At 44.4% G+C, this 25,701-nt stretch overlaps 1 protein-coding gene across 1 annotated transcript in view; it reads left to right on the top strand.

Moving 5' to 3' along the window:
- Nucleotides 1–346: 346 nt before the first annotated feature.
- The window catches only part of SGSM2 (small G protein signaling modulator 2), a 65,307-nt gene continuing 39,952 nt past the window's right edge, over nt 347–25,701 (top strand). Inside the window, exons 1-7 of the mRNA XM_032216122.1 lie at nt 347–434; nt 8,198–8,360; nt 10,895–10,984; nt 12,476–12,637; nt 17,022–17,089; nt 19,802–19,947; nt 25,356–25,490. Of these exons, the coding sequence (XP_032072013.1) occupies nt 347–434; nt 8,198–8,360; nt 10,895–10,984; nt 12,476–12,637; nt 17,022–17,089; nt 19,802–19,947; nt 25,356–25,490 (852 nt within the window). The remainder of the gene's footprint in view (nt 435–8,197; nt 8,361–10,894; nt 10,985–12,475; nt 12,638–17,021; nt 17,090–19,801; nt 19,948–25,355; nt 25,491–25,701) is intronic.

Here is a 25,701-nt window from a genome sequence, read left to right as displayed (position 1 = left end):
TGCGCTGGGAGGGCAACCTGCGGGGCTGGAGGCTGTGCGGCAGCTGCGCACTGCCGAGCACTAACAGGAGTCATGGGGCGGTCTGGCCTCACGCACACAGCTTGCCTCGCCGCCCAATGGAAGCTGCCCTGCTGCTGGCGCTGCTGCGCCTCTGCTCATCGCGCCGAAGATGCCACCGCCACACCCTTGCCAGCTCTTCCCACCCGGCCGGCCGCCACCCAGGAGCTGCCCGAAGCCTTCCTGCCCACCACCAGCTGCACTGCGGCCGACTTGCCCTGGGTGGGCTGGAAGTCTTTGGGCAGATCCTGGGCAGCGGGCGGCCGGGCAGGAAGAGCCAGCGAGGGGTATGGCGGTGGCATTGCGCCGAAGCATCGTGGCTGCGGAGCAGAGACGCAGCAGTGCCAGCAGCAAGGCAACCTCCATCGGGCGGCGAGGTGAGCTGCGTGCGTGAGGCCGCTTGGCCAGCCCGCCCCACAACTCCTGCTAGTGCTCGGGCTGGAAGGCTTCGGGTGGCCAGAGGGTGAAGATGAGGCCAGGCGAGAAGAAGGACCTGGGCACACTGGGCTACGTGTTGGGCACCCCTTTGATCCCCCCCCCCCGGTCAATGGTGTCCCGCTTTACCAATTTTAAAATCTGGTCACTTGTTTGTTTGTTTGTTTGTTTTGTTTTGTTTGTTTTATTGAACTTGTATGCCGCCCTATTCCCCAAGGGGACTCAGGGCACCTAACAAACTAAATAGGGGAAAGGGGAAATAAAAAAAACGAAAAAACAGAAAAATACAAACAGCTTAAAAACTCATCAACAGCCACAACAATTCGAGTGGGGCTGGGAACTCATCAGCCCCAGGCCTGCCGGAACAGCCAGGTTTTAACGGCTTTGCGGAAAGCCTGAAGGGTGGCGAGGGTCCGAATCTCCATGGGGAGATTGTTCCAGAGGGCCGGAGCAGCCACAGAGAAGACCCTCCCCCAGGGGGTCGACAATCGACACTGACTAGTTGATGGAATCCAGAGGAGATCTAATCTGTGGGATCTAATCGGTCGTGAGGAGGTAATTGGAAGAAGGTGGTCTCTCAAGTACCCAGGTCCGATACCATGTAGGGCTTTAAAAGTAACGACTAGCACCTTGAAGCGCGTCCGGAGTCCAATAGGCAGCCAGTGCAGCTCGCGGAGGATAGGTGTGACGTGGGTGTACTGAGGTGCACCCACAATCGCTCGCGCGGCTGCATTCTGGACAAGCTGCAGTCTCCGAATGCTCTTCAAGGGCTGCCCCATGTAGAGCGCATTACAGTAGTCCAGTCTTGAGGTCACAAGGGCGTGAGTGACTGTTCTGAGTGCCTCCCAGTTCAGGTAGGGACGCAATTGGTGCACCAGGCGAACCTGGGCAAATGTCCCCCTGGTCACAGCTGACAAGTGATGCTCTAAAGTCAGCTGTGGATCCAGGAGGATTCCCAAATTGCGAACCCTGTCTGAGGGTCGTATAATTTCACCCCTCAGCCTGAGAGTTGGAATACAAGGCCAATTATTGGGAGGGAAAAACAGCAGCCACTCGGTTTTGTCAGGATTGAGTGCAAGCTTGTTGGAAGGACCATATTTTCAGAATAACTGAGTTGGAAGGAACCTTGGAGGTCTTCTAGTCCAACCTCCTGTTGAGGCAGGAGACCTTATACCATTTAGTTTCCATTTGTTGCTTCTTGTCCTGCCATCAAGTACTTGGATAAATTGTCCTACTCTTATTTTGACAGCTTCTTAAATATTTCATTTCATTTCATTTATTAAATTTATAGGCCGCCCAATCCCGGAGGACTCCGGGTGGCTTACAATGAAAGAAGAAAAAAGAAAAACAAAATAAGTAAAAAAAAAAGTTTAAAATACACAACACACATATGTTCTAATCGGTGCTGGACCTTAACACTAAGGTCAACAGCCCCAGGCCTGCCAGAACAGCCAGGTTTTAACCGCTTTCCTGAAGGCCATGAGAGTGGGTAAGGTCCGGACCTCTGGGAGTAGCTGATTCCACAGGGTCGGAGCAGCCACAGAGAAGGCTCTCCTCCGGGGGCCCGCCAGCCAACACTGACCGAAGGAGGCCCACCCTGTGGGATCTTATCGGCCATTGGGAGGTGTATGACAGTAGGCGGTCTCGCAGTTAGGCTGGTCCTAAGCCATGTAGGGCTTTAAAGGTAATAACCAACACCTTGAATTGCGTCGGGAGACCAATTGGCAGCCAGTGCAGCTCGTGGAGGATAGGTGTAATATGGGTGTATCTCGGTACACCCAATATCGCTCGTGCAGCTGCATTCTGGACTAGTTGTAGTCTCCGAACGCTTTTCAAGGGTAGCCCCATGTAGAGCGCATTGCAATAATCGAGACTTGAGGTGACAAGGGCCTGAGTGACCATCTGAAGTGCTCCCCTGTCCAAGTAGGGCCGCAATTGGTTTACCAGGCGAACCTGGGCAAAGGCCCCCCTAGTCACAGCCGACAGATAGTGTTCAAGTGTCAGCTGCGAATCCAGGAGGACCCCCAAATTGCGAGCCCTCTCTGAGGGGTGTAAATTTTCACCCCCCAGAATCAAGAATCAAGACTACTATCATGTCACCCCTAGTCCTATTTGTTAGACTACACATAGTCAGATCCTGCAACTATTCATTGAATGTTTTAGCCTCCAGCCCCCTAATTATCTTTGTTGCTCTTCCTTCAACATTTTTTTTGTATCATGATGACCAGAACTGGATGCCGTATTCCAAGTGTGGTCTTATCGAATCAATATAGAGAAGTACTAATACTTTACCTGATCTTGATTCTATCAGGCTCATCCCATGACCAGTCCATTTTATGACCCTCATGACTTACAATTGTGATGGAGAAGCTCCATTACATCCATACGTTGAACATTACCTTGTCTTGGAGAACTTCAGAATATCCCATTCTAGTCAATTAGTTCCCAACTGTTTTTTGATGGAGTGCCATCTTTTCTCCCTCAGCTTTTCCATCTCATCAGGACTTAAATGAGAGCTGCCTGGTTTTCTATTTTTTCAGAGCTAGCCCTGTGTGGCCTATGTTTCTGTCAATATTTTTCTATTTTTTATTTTCAAAACAAACACAACACATAAAATCTTCCTTTTTTACATACTGTAGAAAGTGTATCAGTTGGTTACAAAAGACTTCCGTGCATCTCTTGTTTAAAGCATAATTCATATTAACTCAAGTATTTTAACTCAGATATTTATACATGTTATCCTCATCATACCTCCATTTTCATTTGACTATAGTTATTTAAACGTCCTTCATCATAAAATATACCAAGATTTAATACATAACCACATACTGGCATTTCATTTACTATTTCTAAAATCCTCCAATGACACTAAATCCTTATGTCCTATTCTAGCCAAACATCCATAACATTTAATAACAAAGTTTTCTATCTTTCTTTCCAAATCACTGTTTACAATTTACATCTCATTTCCTTATATTGTACCCATATGTGTGTGTGTGTGTGTGTGTGTTATTATCATTATCCCTCCTTTATTTAACTATATCCTGCATCATATCATTTTCCCCCCTAGTAATCAAGACTTAATTGAATCTAACTTAATTCTTTTTATTATTATTATTAATATTTATATATAATCCAAAAGGGTTTCTAATCTTCCTTTCATGGGTGCCATTCAATATTCATATCCAGTTATTACTTATCATAACACTACACATTGTATACATTATTATCATTATCAATTATTCATTTAACTATATCTATTATCACTAAATTTCGCTAAGTTTAGCTAGTTTTAAATTATACTCTCCCATCTATCAACCTGTAATTTCGGTCAATATTTTTTGACTGCCATTTAGCACTGGCCATCTGCTGCAAACATTGTGCCATTAAATTTCATGCCAGTTCTTTTGATTAAAGTTAGTCCTGATCGGACAGGTAATTTACAAAAAAAAAACCTACTGTCATTTGGCGAAGAGAGGTGTGTCTTCAGGCAACAGTTGTCAGTATGGGTCAGAGTTTGTGGCACAGTGTATGAAAGTACAGAGATCTCTTCTGTCCCTTTGTTATTGCTTAATACCGGGATACAGGTAGTCCTCGATTTACAACAGTTCATTTAGTGACCGTTAAAAGTTATAATGGCACTGAAAAAATGTGACTTATGACCTTTTTTCCATAGTTACGATCTTTGTAGTGTCCCCATGATCACATAATCAGAATTCAGACGCTGGGCAAATGGTTCAGACTTATGACCGTTGCTGAGTTCCAAAGTCATGGGATCACTTTTTCTGACCAGCGAAGTCAAATGGGGAAGCCAGATTGACTTAATCGGGTTACTAACTTATCAACTCTGGTGATTCACTTAACAAGTGTGGCCAGAAAGGTTGTAAAACGGGGCAAAACTCACTTGACAACTGTCTCGCTTAACAACTTTTGGGCTCCATTGTGGTCAGACATTGAGGACTACCTGTAATTAAGAAGAGCATTTCTAATTTGATTAGGCCAGTGGTCTCCAACCTTGGCAACTTTAAGACTTGGGGACTTCAACTCCCAGAGTTCCTCAGTCGGAAAAGCTAGCTGAGGAATTCTAGGAGTTGAAGTCCCCAAGTCTTAAAGTTGCCTCTAGGAATTCTGGGACTTGAAGTCCACAAGTCTTAAAGTTGCCTCTAGGAATTCTGGGACTTGAAGTCCACAAGTCTTAAAGTTGCCAAGGTTGGAGATCCCTTGTAGGCTCTATATTAATAAAAAATAATAATATTATTGGGTAAACATAGTTAATTAGGCCACATTAGGCATTCACCCTCTTTCAAACAACAGTCTGTGAAAGCTTTTCATGAGGATTTAAAGGCAGAGTCGCAATCTTTTCCTGCGGTATATTTCTGAGATAAAATGTTTTGGAAGGAAAAACATTTGCCTTTTTAAAAACAATCTCCCCCCATCTATCTTTCCCCATAGATCATGATTTTTCTGTTGCTTTATTTTTTGTTTTAAGCTGCCAAAAATCCAGCTTGTTTGCTTAGAAATTGCTTGCTCTAATTGGCAGGCCAGACAGACCTCTGTGGTTAGATCAGTCTGGAAAAGACAAAATATATTTTATAACCCTCCTTTCAGGGAAGGGTGCAGAAATCTGTAGGGTGGGTTGGGAACCAGGCTGTCTCTAAGATTTCTGTGCCCTCCCGTGCTATGCATCTCTTTTTGCTATTTCATTCTTTAAAAAAAAATGAAATCACAGATCAACCAAAGTTGTTCATAGATGGAATATTCTGTGGGTGTTAAGCACAAAGAGAGCCGTGCAGTTCAATCCAGCTGATAGCTTCAGATTTTAATACGTGGGCATAAACGGTGAGATCCAAGAGGAGAGAAGGAGCTAAATTCAGCCATCTATAATTTAACAAATGAATTATATGTCAGATGTCTTTATCAACATTGCAGAGTCACAAACATTTCTCATTTCTGGTAATCTAAAGTGGTGATTCATAAGCTTTCATGTTTCCGACAGCTCATTTTACACGATCTGGATTGTGTTGGAATAATTGATGCCAATTCCCAGAGAGACTGATGGATGACTATTAATGTTCACAAAGGCTGCAACTGTTAGAATCAAATGTTGCATTGAAACTAAGCCTCTTTGCTTTAAGAGTTCAGTGTTATGGATCCTTCCTTGTACACAGCTGGCTAGGTTCACACATTAAACACGACAATATCAATTAAAGAGGGGATACACTTCCATTTTCACAAAGGCAGCTTGGCAAGTGTTCACTTGGCTTATGCTTTTTAACGGTTTGCTGTGCTGTGTGAGAACCTTGGTGCTCTCTGAGTTTAGTTGTTTTCTTGCAGACGTTTCGTTACCCATCTTGGTAACACCATCAGTGTTGATATCTTCAAGAAACATCTGCAAGAAAAGCACCAAGCTCAGAGAGCACTGAGAGCACCACAGTTCAGCCCCATGGTTTGCTATGCTGTGTGAGGTCCTTGGTGCTTTCTGAGTTTGTTTTCCTGCAGACGTTTCATTACCCAACTAGGTAACATCATCAGTGCTGATATCTGCGAGAACCATCTGCGAGAAAACAATTATGCTCAGAGAGCACCAAGTTCAAACCTGAGCTACAAATATTCTCTCTGAATCCAGCATTTTTCTCAATTTGTGGTTCAGTGTCCCAAAGGTGCTTTTTTTCAGGAGGCAATTGGACTTTCTTGTTTTTCTTTTGAAGGCTTTTCGCTTCTCATCCAAGAAGCTTCTTCAGTTCTGACTGGATGGTGGGGAATGGAAGGATTTATATTCCTTGCAGACAGCTGGTCATTTGCATCCTTTTAGAGGGTCACTGAAGCACTTGGAGGTTTATGCATCCTCAGAGTTACCTGACTGGTGCTCCTGGTTCCTGTAGTCTGCAAGTTTTCTCTGGAAATCCATTCCTACTCCCACGCCATTCAAAGGGTGTAGCTAAAATTGCATAACTAAAAGTCTCTGGAGATTCTCAGTTATCCAGGTCATGGTTGTCCCAAAGATGCTTTTTCAGGAAGCAACTGGACTTCCTTGTTTTTTTCTTTGAAGACTTTTCGCTTCTCATCCGAGAAGCTTCTTCAGCTCTGACAGGATAGTGGGGAATGGAAGGATTTACCGTATTTTTTGGAGTATAAGACACACCAAGGTTTTGAACAGGCAAATTTTTTAAAAAAAAGTTTTTGCACTCTGCAAACCTCTCCAAAACGGCCCGTTTTTCGCAAAAACGGGCCCTCCCCCCCCCATAACAAAGAGCATGAATAACCCTTAGGACAGTGTTTTTCAACCACTGTGCCGTGGCACACTAGTGTGCCGTGACATAGTGTAAGGTGTGCCGTGGGAGAATTACTTTATATATAGTCAATATAGGCACAGAGTTAAATTTTTTTAACATTTTCTAATGGTGGTGTGCCTCGTGATTTTTTTCATGAAAAAAGTGTGCCTTTGCACAAAAAAGGTTGAAAAACACTGCCTTAGGAGGCTTGTAGAGTGTTCCGGGAGGGGGGGAAATGAGCAAAAAACGGCCCAATTTCCGCAAAAATGGGCTCATTTTCCATCAAAAAAGGGGCATTAGGAAGCTTATAGAGTGCTCCTTGGGACTGGGGGGGTGGGTGGCAAATTTGAGCAAAATACAGCCCATTTTGGCTCATTTCTGCCCTCCCCAGCCCCCGGGAGCTCTCTGAAAGCCTCCTACAAGCTATGCACGGCCATTTTGGTGAAGGGGGGGGGGGTTCAGGAGCCACAAAAATGCTGTATTCAGTGTATAAGATGCACCCAGCTTTTCAGCCTCTTTTTTGAGGAAAAAAGGTGCATCTTATACTCCGAAAAATATGGTATATTCCTTGCAGACAGCTGGTCATTTGCATCCAAATAAACCTCCAAGTGATCTCAACCACTCTCTAAAAAGAATGCAAATGACCAGCTGTCTGCAAGGAATATAAATCTTTCCATTCCCTTAAGGGGCCCTGAGCTCTGTTTTCACTGGCAGAGGGCAGCAGGAGGCCGTCACAACTGAAAATGGAGCCTGGGAGGGCCACATGCAGCCCTCCAGAGATCCATTTTCACTGGCAGAGCCACCACGGGCCGGTCCTTTGCTATTTCTAGGGCGGTCCCGCGGGCCAGATCTAAGCACCCTGTTGGCCGGATCCGGTCCCCAGGCCTTGAGTTTGCCACCCTTATGATAGAGACTCCTGCTTGAGCAGGAGTTTTGAACTAGATGATCTCCAGGGTCCCCTCCAGTGGTGGGTTTCAAATAATTTAACAACCGGTCCTCTGCCCTAATGACCAGCTGGGTAGGCATGGCTCGGTGGTCTTGTGACTGGTTGGGTGTGGCCAACTCAACGTCATTCAGGTCGATGGGCACTTCGCCTTAGCTATTACAATGTGATAAGGGTTAACCGGAGAGGCAGTTTCTGAAAGCAGGGCAATAAAGATTAGGCTAGAAACAACACCAGAATGTTTCCTTCCCGTCTTCCTTACAGGATTAGCCCTGTAAAGTGGGGAAAAAGCAAAAGGAGATTTCTTCCAACAATCGGTTCTCTGAACTGCTTAGAAAGTTAACAACCGGTTCTCCCGAATAGGTGCGAACCGGCTGAATCCCACCACTGGGTCCCCTCCAACTCTGTTATTCTATGATTTACATATGTGTTTCTGCTACAAGAGGCTATGGCTCACTGGCCCTGTATTCTGTTTTTTTCCCTCTCCCAGGAATGGTAGAAATTTGCCTTCTCCACATGCTGAAGCGTCGGGCATCCGGCTTCTTGCGGACGGACAAGATCGCTGCACTTTTCACCAAGGTTGGCAAGACCTATGACGTGGCCAGTGAGATATGCAAGAAAGTGCAGGAGTTGCTGCAACAGGCTGAAGGCAGGTGAGGGAGACACTCGTTTTTCACATGTGTTTTTTTCCTAGTGGCCAGTCAGATGCCCCAGGCTGCTCACCCTTGGGAGTTGGATCATCCCACTCTTTGGGGGCACAACCGAAAGAGATGATTACTGAGGAGAAATTTCTGAGGAGAAATTTCCTGACAGTGAGAACCATTAATCAGTGGAACAGCTTCCCTCCAGAAGTTGTGAAAGCCCCAACACTGGAAGTCTTTAAGAAGATTTTGGATAGCCATTTATCTGAAACGGTATAGGGTTTCCTGCCTAGACAGGGGGTTGGACTAGAAGACCTCCAAGGTCCCTTCCAACTCTGTTATTGTATTGTATGGTATTATAATCATGGATCTTGCACTCTCTGTAGCCACCATGGTTATTTTTAATGAGATAATTCCAGGATCAAAGCATTATGGATAGGGCCCATCTTATTTCTTTGGTATATAACAGAATTGGAAGGGACCTTGGAGGTCTTCTAGTCCAACCCACCCTGCTCAGGCAGGAAATCCTATACCATTTCATAGATCTCTTCTTAAAAACCTCCAGTGTTGGAGCATTTACAACTTCTGGAGGCAAGTGGTTCCAATGATTAATTGTTCTAAATATCAGGCAATTTCTCCTTAGTTCTAGGTTGCTTCTCTCCTTGATTAGTTTCATCCAGTCCTTAGTCTCTTTGTCCCAGTGCCCTCGAAATCTAAAAAAATAAAAATAATGAAAGATTGTTCTCCTGGCATTATGAGCTAATTTTTTTTTCAAGTTACATATGATTCCTGAGAAAAGTACAGTAAGGGAAGAGAAAATCATCTGACCATTATTAATCCAATATAAGAAGTCCTCGACATACGACCCTTGTGGAGCCTGTCCATTAGGGTCATTTGTTGTAGCGATCATAAAATTATGACTTCTTTTGCAGCAATCGTTAATCAAACCCTGTGGTCATTAAGCAAACCCTGCAATTATTAAGCAAAACAAAACCAACACCACAGTTTTTCTGAAAACTGGAAGTAAGTGCTGGTTTTTGGCAAAATCATTGTAAGACCCAGTCACGTGTCCACAGGGCACAGTGAACAGCTGCAAATGCAGCTATTTTGCTGAGTGCCCGAAATTCAGTCATGTGACCATGTTGAGGGTTTTACCATCAGAAGTCTGAAATTTGGGTAGTAAGTCTCCTTTTTCCGGTCAGTCATAACTTAGAACAGTTGCTAAGCAACTGGTGATAAGTCAAGGACTATCTGGCTAATGCTGTCCACATACGTATTTTTTGCACTATAAGACCCACTGGAGTATAAGATGCACCAAGATTTTGAAGAGGTAATTAAAAAAAAAAAGTTTTACTCTCCCTGGCCCCCAAGAGCACTCTGCAGCCTGCCCAAACCCTCTGCACGCCTTGCTTTTTGTGAAAAACAGGGCATGCAGAGGGTATGGGAGGCCTGCAGAGTGCTCCTGGGGGCTGGGGAGGGCAAAACATTCCCGTTTTTGTGAAAAATGGGCCCATTTTCACTTGTTTTTGCCCTCCTCAGCCCCCAGGAGCTCTGCAGGACTCCCAAATCCATTTTTGTGAAAAACGGAATGTGCGGGACGGAGAATCAGGAGGCCAAAAATGCTGTATTCAGTGTATAAGACACACCTAGATTTTCACCCACTTTTTTGGGGGGGAAAGGTGCGTCTTATATTCTGAAAAATGCAGTAATTTCCCTTTCAACTGTGTCTCCTAAAGCTCTTGGTAGGCCTTCATGTTTGAGTTCATCGACGCTCTATATCTTCCAGAGGCTTTAGAATCAACCTTGGTCCAAAATCTCTAACAATTTTGCTCTGTGAGGGAGATGGCCGGTTTCCAAATTTGGTAGTTAAATAAATACATTTAACCAGGGGTGGAATTCTACCGGTTGTGACTGGTTCAGGCGAACCGTTAGCGCCAACCATCAGATGGGAGCGAACTTTGCTCCGACGATGCTCACCCCCCCTACGCTTAACTCACCTGTATCCTCTCAGCTGAGTCGCGCGGCAAAGCGGATTGCTGCTCCTCAGCTGTTTTCCTCCCCAGCAGTAATACGGAAGGTACTTTTTCTCAAAATTGTGCACATGCGCGCAGCGCACGTCAGGCACATGCCTGAGTGAAACGAGTGACCACCAAACCGGTTGTTAAACTGGTAGGATCTCACCACTGCATTTAGTCCAAATTGGTGCTTGAATCTCTCTTAACATAAACAATGCATTACATCAACAGATTCATTGCGGTGCCTTCTAGATGTGTCGTTCACCACTTTCCATAAGCCCGCATTGAATTATTACGTTGTGTCCGTGTGGAAGGTTGGAAAAGATTGCTCTGGATGTGCGTTTTTCACACTTGGCAACTTCCCTTTTCTCCCCAATTTAGCAAAAAAAAAAAAAAAATCCCTTGGGGATCACGTTGACTTTATTTACTTCTGTGTCTCTTAAGTTGAGATCCCAAGTTATGTCTGTGCACATTCAGTTCCCACGAAGAGCTTCCAAAGGGAACTTGTCCATTTCTTCTTTTCCTTTGCAGATCATCTGTAAGCAACGGGGAGAATGTAGGCAGGTGGTTCGGCTTTCCGACTGTGTTTCCGTCTCTGTTCAGGTCACTAGTTTATATTAAGTGAGAATCGGATGTAGTAGAGAAAAAATAAGATCCTCTTTTCCTCCTTTTGACTGGGTAATGAGAAGAGGGAGAAAATGATTTTCCAGATGTTTCGTTTTTATTTTCCCCTTCCCTCCAAATTTCAATGTTTTTAACTAATTTGCTCATGGCCATTTGGGTGGTCAGGAAACACTTTGGAAAAATATGGATTTTTTCCCTCTCTTAGTGACATTTCACCATTTAAGCAGCTGATTGAGTTGGCTGTGAAAGGAATTGGTTGAAATGGCAAGCAAAGTTGCTGCCTGTGCCAGTGAAACCGCTAGGGTTTTTTTTTTTGGCTGCTCTTCCCTCTTAAACTTGGTTTTCCACCACTTTGTGTCTGGGTTTTACATAGCAACGGCCAAAGATAGAGACAATTCATGATGAAGAGAGACAAACTAAAACATTTACTTAGGCTGCCCTGCCTGGCAGATTTTCTTCTGGCAGACAGGCATAATTGGAACCATCACATTATATATGGTGCAGAGGAGAATAGCTTATTTTCTTGTGTATCTTCAATATATATGATAAAGTTTGTTAAGTTATTGCCTCTGTTCACTTTCAGTGGCCAGCAAAGGGATGAAGTCTGCTTAGCAGATTCGGCATTATTCCAGGATATTTATTTATTGATATCCCGCCTTTACTATTATTTATGACTAACTCAAGGCAATAAACACATCCTCCTCCACTCTTCAGCATAACAACCATCCTGTGAAATGGGTTGGGCTCTGAAAGAGGAAATGAACCAAAGTCAGTTGGCTTTTATGCCTAGGGCGGGACTAGAACTCACAGTTTCTGGTGATTGGCTCAAAGTCACCCAGTCGGCTTTCATGCCTAGTGCGGGACTAGAAATCAATTTGCCTGGTGATTGGTTCAAAATCATCCAGACGGCTTTCATGCTTAGGCGGGACTAGAACTCAACAGTTTCTGGTGATTGGCTCAAAGACACGCAGTTGGCTTTCATGCCTAGGGTGGGACTAGAACTTGCCAATGATTGGTTCAAAATCATCCAGCCGACTTTCATACTTAGGGCGGGACTAGAACTCACAGTTTCTGGTGATTGGCTCAAAATCATCCAGCTGGCTTTTATGCTTAGAGCAGGACTAGAAATCATGGTTGCCAGGTGATTGGTTTAAAGTCACCCAGCTGGATTTATGCCTAGGGCGGGACTAGAACTCACTGGTTACCTGGTGATAGGCTCAAAATCATCCAGCCGGCTTTTATGCCTAGGACCAGATGGTCTCCTGAAATCCACACCTCTTAAAGTTGCTAAGGTTGAGAAACACTGTTCTCGATAGTTAATAATAACCATGGGAAAATTAAAATGAAATAGAAATCGATAATATTGGAGCCTCCTTTGTGGTGACTGAGACTGGGGCATCAGTGCTCTGCCAGTATTTGGAGATAAGAGTGTGTACATCTTGCAAATACAACCTTTGATGTGGATTCTGCTTCCTCCCGCTCCAACAGAAAATACCAGCCAGCTGGCCAAGAATCCCTGAAGAGGCAAGCTTCAACCACAAGCAAGCCCTCTTCTTTGTCCCCACAAGCCATCAAGCACATCTGGGTGCGCACCGCCCTGATCGAGAGGGTGCTTGATAAAATTGTGCAATACCTTGTGGATAACAATAGGTAAGAAGAGTGTGAAGGTTTGTTTAGCTTATTTTTTGTGTTTGTGGTCATTTTGTTCAAGGGATGGTATATGCAGTCCACTTTTCAGAGCACTGAATTGTGGATGTTACATGAGGACATGTCCAGTAATGGTATCCTATTATCTTCACTACCGGTTCGGTAATGGTAATTCGTTCGCCCAGGGCACATCTGTGCATGCGCAGAACCTTCTGCTCATGCGCAGAAGGTCCGTGATGATGTCTGGGTGGATGGGCGGAGCCTCGCACCGCTGCCACTACTAGTTTGCCCGAACTGCTGCAAATCGGGCGAATACCACCACTGAACATTTCCCTGTATACAAGGTTTTTACACACTTCCGTCCTGCTTTTGGGTGGTGTAGGAAGTTTCTCTATTTTTGCATAGTGTTATGTGTCCTACGTGGTGTTTTTACTTATATTGCTCACTAGGAGGCAGTATGTGACTAATTTCCTCCTATATTGGGACTCATCAGACATACAGGGAATAGCAATAGCACTCAGACTTATATACCGTTTCACAGTGCTTTACAGCCTTCTCTAAGCGGTTTACAGAGTCAGCATATTGCCCCCAATAATCTGGGTCCTCATTTTACTGACATCGGAAGGATGGGAGGCTGAGCCGACCTTGAGCTGGTCAGGATCGAAAGCATTGAACTCCTGACAGTCGGCAGAATTAGCCTGCTGTAGCAATAACACTCAGACTTATATACCACTTCATAGTGTTTTACAGCCCTCTCTAAGCGGTTTATAGAGTCAGCATATTGCCCCCAACAATCTGGGATCCTCGACTTACCACCGTAACTGAGCCTGGAATTATGGTCGCAAATTGTGGTAGTTATTAAACAGGTCACCATGTGACTGCACCCAATTTTATGGCCTTTTCTGCAGCACTGTGGTCATTAAGCAAACACAGCAGTCATTAAAACAATGACTTTATCCAGTGAGTGTTTTTTTTGCCAGAAACTGGAAGTAAACACCAGAAACTGGACAAAAAGATCAAAAATTGAAGTCACATGACCTTGGGACACTACAGAGAGCTGTAAATGTAAGCCTGTTGCCAAATGCCCAAAATGAAATCACATAACTGCGGGTTATAATGCATGCAGCCGTTGGAACTCCAGAACTGGATCATAAATACAGGTAGTCCTCGACTTACGGCCACAATTGAGCCCCAAATTTAAGTTGTTAAGTGAAACATTTAAGTGAATGCTGTCCCATTTTAGCACTTTTCCTGCACTTAACAGTTGTTAACAACAATCACTGCAGTTGTTAAGTTAGGAACAGCGTTGCTAAACAAATCTGGCTTCCCCATTGACTTTGCTTGTCAGAAGGTCGCAAGACAGGCTCACATGACCCCGGAAACCTACAGCCGTCATAAATATGAATCAGTTGCCAATCTGAATTTTGATCGCATGATCTTGGGGATGCTGCAATGGTCATAAGTGGGGAAATGGTCATAAGTCACTTTTTTCAGTGTGAACTGTTGTAACTCGAAAACTGCCTGTACCTTTGGGGGGATCCGTCATAACTCTGAAAAAGTCCCTGATTGGTTGTTAAGTGAGGATGACCTGTAGCAAGGGAGGGAAGGGATCTTTGTCAACCCATAGCATTCCTTATGGACGTGGGTTTGATTTCTGCCTAAGGAGGCTTGAACTGGTAATTCCTGTCTTCTATTGGTGGGATTGTTCCTAACTAATAGAACCTCATCAGCTTCAACAGATCTGATTGCAGATGCTGATGGACAAAGACAGGGCTTGGATCTCTGGCTCCATCTATAGGTGAAACAATGCTACTTCTCCCCTTCAGGATTGCATGACTTCCCAGGAAAACAGGAAATCATCTTTTTTAAGGGACTTAGATATTAGACTGAAATGTTGTCAGCAGTGAGTTGCACATTTCCTTACCACAGATTCACCACCCACGTGCCCTCCCGCTTCACACACACGCCCGCACGAAACAGGCATACCTGCGCCTTCTGAGCATGTGCCCGGACTTCTGTGCTTGCGCTTTGCTCACACACGGGCCTTCCCTGCATGCGCCTGGCCTCAAAAACGTGCCTAAACAGGATGGCATAGAGCTGGGGCAGGTGGGCAGGCCCGCCCTCTATTTCCACTACCGCTTTGGGCGGACTGATCCGAACCGGCTGAATACCACCTCTGGATGTTGTGCTAAGAATTCATTTGGCATGCTTTATATATGAAGGCAGCCATAGTGGTACATTATAAGCTGGATTCAAATAAAGCAGGACTGTGAGAGAGTCCAGCTGAAATTTGTCCATTTGACCCAGATTGTTGGGGGCAATATGCTGACCCTGTAAACCGCTTAGAGAAGGCTGTGAAGCACTATGAAGCGGTATATAAGTCTTAACTGCTATTGCTATCTAACCTCTGCCTTGCAACAAAGATGATTAGGGGACTGGAGGCTAAAACATATGAAGAACGGTTGCAGGAACTGGGCATGTCTAGTCTAGTGAGAAGAAGGACTAGGGGTGAAATGATAGCAATATTCCAATATCTAAAGAGCTGCCACAAAAAAGAGGGGGGGGTCAACCTATTCTCCAAAGCACCAGAAGACAAGACAAAGAAGCAATGGATGGAAACTAATTGAGGAGAGAGAAGCATCTTGGAACTAAGGAGAAATTTCCTGAGAGTGAGAACAATCAACTAGCTTGGCTTCAGAAGTTATGTGTGCTCCATCACTGGAGGTTTTCAAGAAGAGACTGGACAGCCATTTCTCTGGAGTGGTACAGGGCCATGATGGCGAACCCATGCCAGAGGTGGCACGCAGAGCCCTCTCTGTGGGCATGCGCACCGTCGCCAGCTGCTCTTCCGGGGTCCGTCACACGCATGTGCACCGGCCAGCTGCTCTCTTCCAGGTTCTGGTGCTCTGACATGCTCTAGTTTCAGCACTTGGGGCCAAAAAGGTTAACCAACACTGGTATAGGGTCTCCTGCTAGGGCAGGGGGTTGGACTAGAAGGCCTCCAAGATCCCTCCCAGCCGTGTTATTCTCTTATCCTCTTGTCACCAGTTGAAGTTTTTTACAGACTAAAGATGTTCCCACCACTGGCTCTGTGGTCAAGGAATAGCTCTTTCCATTCCTTCGATTCCTTTAGCCTCATTTGGTAGGTCAAAAATGCTTTGCAATTCTCTTAGCTACTCGTTTTCTTTATTTTATTGTTCTACTCTTTTTTTAAAATTACATTTATAGCCCAATTTTCTCCAGTACTTCAAAGCAGCATCCATAAAGGGGATTCTGGGAGTTGAAGTCCATTTTCAAGCTGCTGAGATTTAAAACACGGGTTTAGATTTAGGATAAGAAGATCGAAGCCCTGGACCAGTGATGGGAAACCTTTTTTGCCTCGGGTGCCAAAAGCTCGCGTGCCCACCCCCATAATTTAATGCCCCCTCCTGCACTGTGCCCCCTGCGCAGGGGTCCCCCGCTGCCCCAGGTATGCACGCACCGCTTTCTTGGAGCCTGGGAAGGGTGAAAACAGCCCCCCCTCCCGGAGGCCCTTTGAAGCTGGAAACAGCCCATTTTCCGACTTCCGGTGGGCCTGGTAGATCCGGTTTTCACCCTCCCGAGGTGCCAAAGGCTTTCACGGAACCCTGGGAGGGCGAAAGCGGCCTCCCCCACACCCCCAGAGGCCAGAAACGGGCCTAGTCCTACATACATTCACTAAGCAACATTTTTATGATGTTATCCATTCAGTCATGTCCGATTCTATGGGTCAGGTCTGTCCACATCCATGGTGGTATTCAGCCGGTTTGGACTGGTTCAGGCAAATCAGTAGTGGCGTCCTGCAGGTGGACCTGCCCCCTCGCCCCAGTGCTATGCCATCCTATTTAGCCACGTTTTCTAAGCCACACGCATATGTGCCAGCTGCATGGGTGAGCAATGCGCATGCGCGGAAGGCTGCACACATACTCGGAAGGTGTGCTCGCAAAGCAAGCATGTAAAATTATGTGAAACCCTCCTCTGCTCCACGTCTTCTGATCTTGTATCCCAAAGTTGAATTTCTGATGGCAATTGACCAACAGGTGCAAAAATAGAAAAAAAGGAAGATTTCATAAGAGGAAAACTTTGACTGCATCTAAACTTAAGTGAGCACGTAGGTTGAATAGGTTCTGATCTCACATTGAACCTTTCCAAATGTTCCCCTTGCTACAACTTTTCCAGATCTTCCTTTTCACACACATGCAGATGGGGAATAAAATAAAAGAGGGAACAAGCCAGGATTATGGTCATTTTAACTTCTGTTCCCTTCAAAATTTTGCCTTAACATACTACCTCTACATAATACAAAATATATTGTGTTCACATTTTTCCTTTCTTTGTCTAATTGATTGTGGGGATGGGTTTCTTCTAGCAAATATTACGAAAGAGAGGCATTATTGGCAGATCCAGTATTTGGACCCATCTTGGCCTGTCTTCTAGGTAAGTATTCTTCCTAAATGTTGTTGTTGTTGTTAGTTGTGTAGTCGTGTCCGACCCATTGCGACCCCATGGACAACACTCCTCCAGGCCTTCCTGGCCTCTACCACCCTCTGGAGTTCATTTAAGCTCACACTGACTACTTTGGTGACTCCATCCAGCCTCATTCTCTATCGTCCCTTTCTTATGCCCTCAATCTTTCCCAGCATTAGGCTCTTCTCCAGTGAGTCCTTCCTTCTCATTAGGTGGCCAGAGTATTTGAGTTTCCTCTTCAGGATCTGGCTTTTTAAAGAGCAGTCAGGATTGATCTCCTCTAGAACTGACAGGTTTGATGGCCTTGCAGTTCAAGAGACTCGCAGGACTAAATGTCCTAAATGTTACTTGTATGCAATTTTGAAGAACTCCGTTCCCCATGTTGTTTTCCAAAGATGTTTGCAAAAATTAAAACATGAATCCCAAATGTAATACAGTTGCACAAAAGGAATTGTGTGTGTGGGGGGGGCTGTTTGTGAATTGGTATGGTTAATCCAATATTTCTTAGAGTTCCCTAAACTATTTTGTAAGATTGTGTAAGTTTCAGAATAAAATATATTAGAAAGCTTTTGGAGCATATAAAATGTAACTGTTCAAGAGAAAGATTTAAACTTCTATATTCATTCACTGTTTTCATACACTTTTTCCTGGAAATCCAAAATTTTTGTGGAGGTCCTCGCAAATTTTATCTCCGACACAGATCTGTCAGATTGGACTTCAAAATATTTTAGTTGGCCCAGTGTCATCCAGTGAGCTTTGTGGTTGGATGGGATTTGAACATGGGTCTCTCCAAACCAAGTCCAATACATTAATTGTTACATTACAGTTAGTCCTTGACTTATAACCATTCGCTTAGCAACTGTTTGAAATTACAACAGCACTGAAAAAAAGTGCAACTTTTGCAGCTTTCCCATGGTCATAATTTAGGTCAGAGGTGTCAAACTCACAGTGTCACGTTGTTGTCACATGGCTTATCGCAACTTTCCCCCCTCTTTGCTAAAACAGTTGGGCGTGGCCAGTGCATGATGCATCTGAGCTGTGGGCCACAAGTTTGACACCCAGATTTAGGTGCATGGCAACTGGCATATATTTACAATGATTGTGGTGTCCTGGAGTCATGTGATTTCCATTTGCAACCTTCCCCGCTGGCTTTTGACAAGCCAAGTCAATTGGGAAACCTGGGTTCACCTAACATCTGTATGATTCACTTAACAATTGTGGCAACAAAGTTTGTAGAACTGGGTTTGACTCTTAATAGCCACCTTGCTTAGTAGTTAGAAATTCCGATCCAACTTCAGTCGTAAGTCAAGCACTATCTATAGACTGTCTAGCATAGAGGTCTTCAAACTTGGCAACTTTAAGACTTGTGGATTTTAATTCCCAGAATCCTCCAGCCAGCATAGCTCCACAAGTTTTAAAGTTGCCAAGTTTGGGGACCCCTGGTCTACCACAAAGAGATTTAAACTATAAATGCACTATAGTTTCATCTTCTTTTCCTCTCTTAGAACTTGGGTGTCTCATATATCCTTGGGGACAAGTCAGAGAAACCTCTGGATTTGACATTTAGAAAAACAGACAATCAATGCCTATTGTTTCCAGCATTTGGGGTTTGAACCTAAATGCATCCCTCCACCAAATAGAGCCTAGTTTCAAGATTGACTTGGAGGAGGGCGAATGGCAGAATCTGGGGGCGGAATTAAAAGATGGATTAGCCTAGAATCCTTTCATAGCAACAAGTGACCTAAATCTAATCCCCCTTGAATTCCATGAACCCTTAGCTAACTCCAAGCAGATGTTAAGTGTTAGTTGAGAAGATTTCTACGCATTAGCTTTTTAGCAATAAATCAGTTTAATTAGACCTTCAGGTATGGATCTGGTCTTTCAAACCTGACACCACTAAATCTAAGACAGGCAAAGCTGGAGGATCTGTAGGTGTTGCTGATTGGCAGCTTCTAGCATCCTTCCTCAGTAGCTGTGATGGCTGAATTATAGACCCATGGCTTGAAAATCAGCCAGATTTCCCCCAGCATCATGCCCAGAGGGAGATTAAAATTAGCTGGTATAGAATTTCAGGCATTTTGTAGTTTAATTTATGCCTCACTTCCCAGCTGTTCACCACTTTTACCACCCTGCAGCTGAATAAATTCATAGCTAGTTGAGTTCAGTCAATATTTTTATTTGAAAAGATGGGAAGGGCATTTTGTCGTTCTCAAGGTTCAGGATTGGTCTAGCAGGGACCAAGATGGCCTTCCCTCCTCTTCCAGATACACAAGCAGTTCATTTTTGAAACAAAATGGCTGCTGTAAGAGACACAGGCCTGACCCCCAAATGTTTTGCTGACATTTTCCAGATCTGGTATTGGAATTTCTTCTTTGATCGAATGACAGGGCCAACCCTGAGCTACCAACTCAGGAGGGAAGGAAGGAGGCAAAATCTATTTATCATTCCAATCAGCATCTTTCAAGTCTTAGCAACTTTAAGATGTGCGCACTTTAACTCCCAGAATTCCCCCGGCCAGAATTCTGGAATTTAAAGTCCATATTAACTGCCATGGTTGAGAAACACTGGTTTAAATGAACGAATGTTTACTTGAGGATTGGTCACCCAAACTCAATTTTTAGGCCTCTTTGGGGAACGAGAAGCATGTGACTCCATTTTCCATTTTCTCTGTCTGGCTTCCAGTTGGGCCTTGTGCCCTGGATTACACCAAGCTGAAAACGGCTGATCACTTCTGGACAGATCCCTCAGCGGACGAGTTGGTCCAGAGGCATCGGATTCATGGAACTCATAATCGCCAAGATTCTCCTTCCAAACGGCCAGCCCTAGGAGTAGGTGATTTCTTCTCTTTTGATACAGCTTGCCTCCAGAATGCCCCAACACTGGAAGTCTTTAAGAAGATGTTGGATAGCCATTTGTCTGAAACGGTATAGGGTTTCCTGCCTAGGCAGCAGGGGTGAGTTTCTCGCCCCGTTCCAACCGGTTTGGTTGGAACGGGGCCGGCGGCGTCCTCGTGCACGCGCACAGTGCACGCATGCGTACTAGCGTCTGTGCGATGCTCCAGCTGCTCCTGGAGGATCGCACAGGCGCTGTATGCGTCCTGCGCATGTGTGGAAGCGCAGAACTCGTCAAAACCGGGTAAGGAGCGCGGGCGGGCTGGCGGGCCCTTCGCTGTTCCCGGAAGTTACTTACTTCCGGGTTCGCCGACCAACCGGTTCGCGGGGACCGCCGCAAACCGGTTGAAACCCACCTCTGCTAGGCAGGGGGTTGGACTAGAAGACCTCCAAGGTCCCTTCCAACTCTGCTATTGTATTGTATTGATATCTCTCAAGTCTTGTTTTTTTTAAAATTAATATTGGAATATCGTGTTTCCCTGAAAATAAGGGAGGATCTTACTTTCTTTTGACCCCCGAAATAAGCACTTGGCCTTATTTTTGGGGAGGTCTTATTATTTTTGAGGTGCAGGGTTCACCTCAAGGCTGCTGCTGTGTTGCAATATTTTTGGGGAGGGCATATTTTAGCGCATGAGTTCAAAAGCCCGATTGGGCTTATTATCTGTGGAGGTCTTATTTTCGGGAAAACAGGATATAGGTACTGCTTTTTCATTTCTTGTATTTCAGAATGTTTTGTAATAGCAGCAGTATGATTTTATACAGGCATTTTCAGAACATCAAGTGGTGGAAACAGACAGTGAAAAAGGTGTGCAAACCATTTCCAACTCAAACAGATTTGAATCCAAGCACCCCATTTCGATCAGACACGGGCTCTTGATCATTTGGAAATATTCTGAACTCAAAACATCTCTCTTTTGACCTCAGAATACTCCCAAACCAGGAAACAGCTTGTATTGTGCTCAAAAATGCTGTTTTGCACTCTGGATGGGATATTCTATTATCTCCTGTTTATGAATGGTTTCGTACAGCTCCGCTACTATTAATTACCAGGATTTACTATATATTGCTATAAATAGGTTGCTGAATTAAATGGCCAATTCTGACCTTTGTCACTTTGAACGTGGCATTGTCATATAATTTATCTTTTGAATCTTGATATAGCAAGAATTAGTTCTCATAGCAGCTCTTGGTGTCTGCATGGGACTTGTAATTTTTCTCTGAAATCTACAAAAAACTCCCTTTCTTTAGAAAGGGAAGTGATTGATGGGTCACCACGATGTAAAAGAAAGATGTTGAGATCCTAGAAACAGTGCAGAGAATAGTAACAAAGTGATAAGAGATATGGAGGCTAAACTATATGAGGAATGACAGAAGGAGCTAGATACGTCTAGTCTAATGAAGAGAAAAGCTAGGGGTGATATGATAGCAACCTTCAAGTACTTAAGGCCGCTATTATGGAGAACGGGGTCATCCTATTCTCCAAAGCACCTGAGGACAGGACAAGAAGTAACAGTTGGAAAATCATTAAAGAGAGATCCAACCCAGAACTAAGGAGATAGTTCCTGAGAGGATGAAGAATTAACCAGTGGAACAGCTTGCCTCCAGAGGTTTTAGGTGCTCCATTACTGGAGGTTTTCAAGAAGGGATTGGACAGGCGTTTGTACAGAATGCTATAGGACAGGGATGGCTAACCTTTTTGTCATCGTGTGCTGAAACCACACATGCATGCAACAGCGCATGCGTACCCGTGCCCGCACCCTCTTTTTGAGGGGAAAAAGGTGTGTCTTATACTCCGAAAAATACGGTATATCCCATTAGGTCCTAATTTGAGATATTTCCTTACCAGATTCCTCAGTTTCTTCAACGCAACTTCTCAAATACTGCCTTCACACAAAGTTGGGATACATATTGAGAGATGTATCTGCCTTGAAAATAATCCATTGAATTGCATAGCCTAGCTAAACATCAGCACAGGAAATGTTTTATGACATAACACATTATGAAATGTATTCCATATTACATCATAATCACCTTTATGATAATGTTTGTCATAAACTATTTTTATAAAATTTGCCAAATTCCAATCCATGAGAGTTATAGGTTCCGGAATTTGGATATGTATTCTGTAAGCTAGCCCATTTGAAAATGATGCTCAGTGACATAACTTTTCACCCAGTTCGAAGTTAGAGGAATCACAATTTTAGTAGCATGTTATACATCTCTTTCTCATTCAGAAACATAAAATCTTTCTGGAGTTGACCTCTACTCAATGGTGACATCTTGGCAACAATAGTTTAGCCATTGTCTTCTTCTGGTGTAAACATCTCATGACTTAATGTCGCAAAAGTGCTTTTTTCAAGAGGCAACTGGACTTTCTGACTGTGGTGAAGAAGCTTATTGGATGAAAAGCAAAATGTCTTCAAAGAAAAACCAGAAAGTCCAGCTGCCTCTTGAAAAAAGCACCTTTGCGATCTCTCGTGACTTGTTTACTTTTATTACGTGGCAAATATGAAGAAATATTTGCATTTAGTGATGTCCAGCATGGAGGATCATAACAAGCAGGATGGTACCAATTGTTCTGACCTGGGCTTCCCAAGATCATGACGCGGACTCCTCGTCCTGATAAAACCTCTTTTATTTAGGTTAAAGGGAATTCCTCTCCAGCAAAGTCCCGGCCAGCAGTCTTTCATAAGATTTCACAACTACAGACCTTTTATCAGGCTTGGAGAATTGCCAGGCCGATATCTTCCAAATGCCATGCAGCAATTACTTGGCAAGAAGTCAGGAAGAGATCTTTACCCTAATGAATCGAACTAATTGTCTCCTGCATGCTCCCCTCCTCTTTCACTCCTCTTTATTTCCTATGGGAGGGGCCATTCACCGTCCACCTGTGGTTTTACTCCCGAGTCGGCCCTTGTTCTTTAGCTGTTCTCTTCTCCTGACAGCTTTGCGCATGCGCACATTGGGACAGGCTCCAGCTGTTCTTCTACCCCACTGCTATCCAACTCAGAAGGCAGCTGATAATTGTTGGATGGCCCTGGCCCCATCTCTGCCTCCAATGCAGAGCTCTCATCAGAGCCTTCTCCAGACTCCAGGACTGGCCCGTGTTCCTCCCCAATCTCCTCCCTGTCTGAGTCTTCCACCAACTCTGCTGGCGGGCCACAACACCAATGTGGTTTAAACCAGGGGTCTCCAATCCCAGTCCATGGACCAGGCATTGGTCTGTGGCATGCTAGAAACCAGGATGTGTAGATAAGTGAAGCCCATCTGCGGGATGCAGGCAGCATGCAAAACCACGCCCCTTCTGGTCCATGGAAAAACCTCTCTCCATGGAAACGGTCCCTCGTGTCCAAAAGGTTGGGGGCCGCTGCTCTAAACCTTGCCCCTTTGCATATGTATATAGCTATGCATAGCAATAGCAATAGCAGTTAGACTTATATACCGCTTCATAGGGCTTTCAGCCCTCTCTAAGCGGTTTACAGAGTCAGCATATCACCCCCACAGTCTGGGTCCTCATTTTACCCACCTCGGAAGGATGGAAGGCTGAGTCAACCCTGAGCCAGTAAGATTTGAACCGCCGAACTGCAGATAACAGTCAGCTGAAGTGGCTGCAGTACAGCACTCTAACCACTACGCCACCTTGGCATGTTATATGTTATACAACTATATATAGCTTGAACTATATTACAACAATTGCTATCTGGTTTTTTTAATCCTCCCTGTAGATGTTCCATATTCTTGTAACGTCCCAATGCCCCTTTCATGCTTTTCCATAACTACAGTTAAAAGAACATACCTATGGTCCTCAGCGTTTACCAACTTCCCCATCAATCCTGCTTTGCTTTTTTAGATCAGCCAACATCATCTAAACCAACCATGGCAGCTTTAAGACTTGTGGACTTGAACTCCCAGAATTCTCTTGCCAGCATGGGAGTTGACTGGGGAATTCTGGGAGTTGAAGTCCACAAGCCTTAAAATTGCCATATTTGGACATCCCCGATCTCAGTGTTTGCCACTGCTGTAATTTATCAGAAAACACAGTATTACAGATAGACAGACAGACAGATGGACAAGGCTTTCTGTTAGAAATTGAATTGTTCGTGCAACATATTTGGAGTGGATGGGGACAACTGAGGAAACAATTGATGATAAGAAAACCAAAATCTTAAGCTGAGTTCAATGTAGAGATATTTTAGACTGTGATTGTCAAAAAGTTATACCATGTATGGGCTCTGGGAAGTCGGGGGGAGGGAAGGGAGGTGGGGATCTAGGGGGAGGGGGGGAGGGGGGGAAACATAATATGTGTTAAATTCTAAAGTACATGATTGCACTTGTATACTGTGGCTTTTTAATGTTAGTGTTAAAACAGAACAAACCGAATATATTGGAAGGTAATAGAAGTATACCAAAGGGAGGAGCTGAGTGAAAGAAGAAGGAGGGTGGAAAGGGTGAGAGAGAGGAGGAGGAGAAGGAAGGGAGGGAATGGATTAAGAGAGGGAGTGATAGGGTTAGGGTTAGATAGAGGGGGAGGGGAAGTAGGTGTAGAGGGGTATGAGAGAAGGAAGAATGAAAGTTGGAGGGGGTTGAAAGAGCGTGTGTGATGGGTCAAGGGGGTATATTCGGTTTGTATTGTAGGGGGCATTTTCTATATAAGTGAGGGCTGTGTTTATTACCCAATGTTATATGCCCCGGTTATGCACAGTAAACATGTGATTGTATAGAATGAAATGGAAATAAAAATATTATGCATATAAAAAAAGAAAAGAAAAGAAAACCAAAATCTTTTGTGGAGGCCAGGAATGGAAAGGACAAACTTATTCCATTAATGTTTTAAAAAAGAAATCGCAATAATAGAAGCCTTGGTGGGCATTAGCCAAATGGTGAGTAGCTTGCAAGGTTGTCCTTGGAGAGGGATTGTAGCCAGTGGTGGGATTCAGCCAGTTAGCACCTTTTCAGGAGAACTGATTGTTAACTTTCTAAGCAGTTTGGAGAACCGGTTGTTGGAAGAAGTCTCACTTTGATTTTCCCCACTTTGCAGGGCTAATCCTGTAAGGAAGGCAGGAAGGAAACATTCTGGTTTTGTTTCTAGCCTAATTTTTATTGCCCTGCTTACAGAAACTGCCTCTCCGGTTAACCCTTGTTACATTGTAACAGCTAAGGCGAAAGCCCCCATGGATGTGAGTGACGTTGAGTTGGCCATGCCCAGCCAGTCACATGACCACCAAGCCATGCCTACCCAGCTGGTCATTAGGGAAGAGAACCGGTGGTTAAATTATTTGAATCCCACCACTGATTGTAGCTCAGCTTCTCCTTGTTCGTCAATGTTGGATGCTTTTGTGCCTCAGATCAGGAAGCGTCAATCAAGTGGAAGCACGTCAGAAGATCGTTTTGCCGCTTCGGCCAGAGATTATGTGGAGTCGTTACATCAGAACTCGCGGACACATTTATTGTATGGGAAGAACAATGTGCTGGTCCAGCCGGTAAGTGCTTAGAGACAGAGTAGAGGTAGTCCTCACCTTACGACCACAATTGAGCCTGAAATTTCTGCTGTTAAGTGAGACAGTTCTTAAATGAATTTTGGCCCATTTTATGACTTCATGCCAGAGTTGTTAAGTGAATCACTGCAGTGGTTTACGCTAGTAACAGGGTTGTTAAGTGAATTTGACTTCCCCATTGACTTTGCTTGTCAGA

Source organism: Thamnophis elegans, chromosome 4 (genome assembly GCF_009769535.1).
Source record: "Thamnophis elegans isolate rThaEle1 chromosome 4, rThaEle1.pri, whole genome shotgun sequence".
NCBI lineage: Eukaryota > Metazoa > Chordata > Lepidosauria > Squamata > Colubridae > Thamnophis > Thamnophis elegans.
Note: the sequence above shows the minus strand (reverse complement) of the source record. Positions and strands in the feature narration are given on the sequence as shown.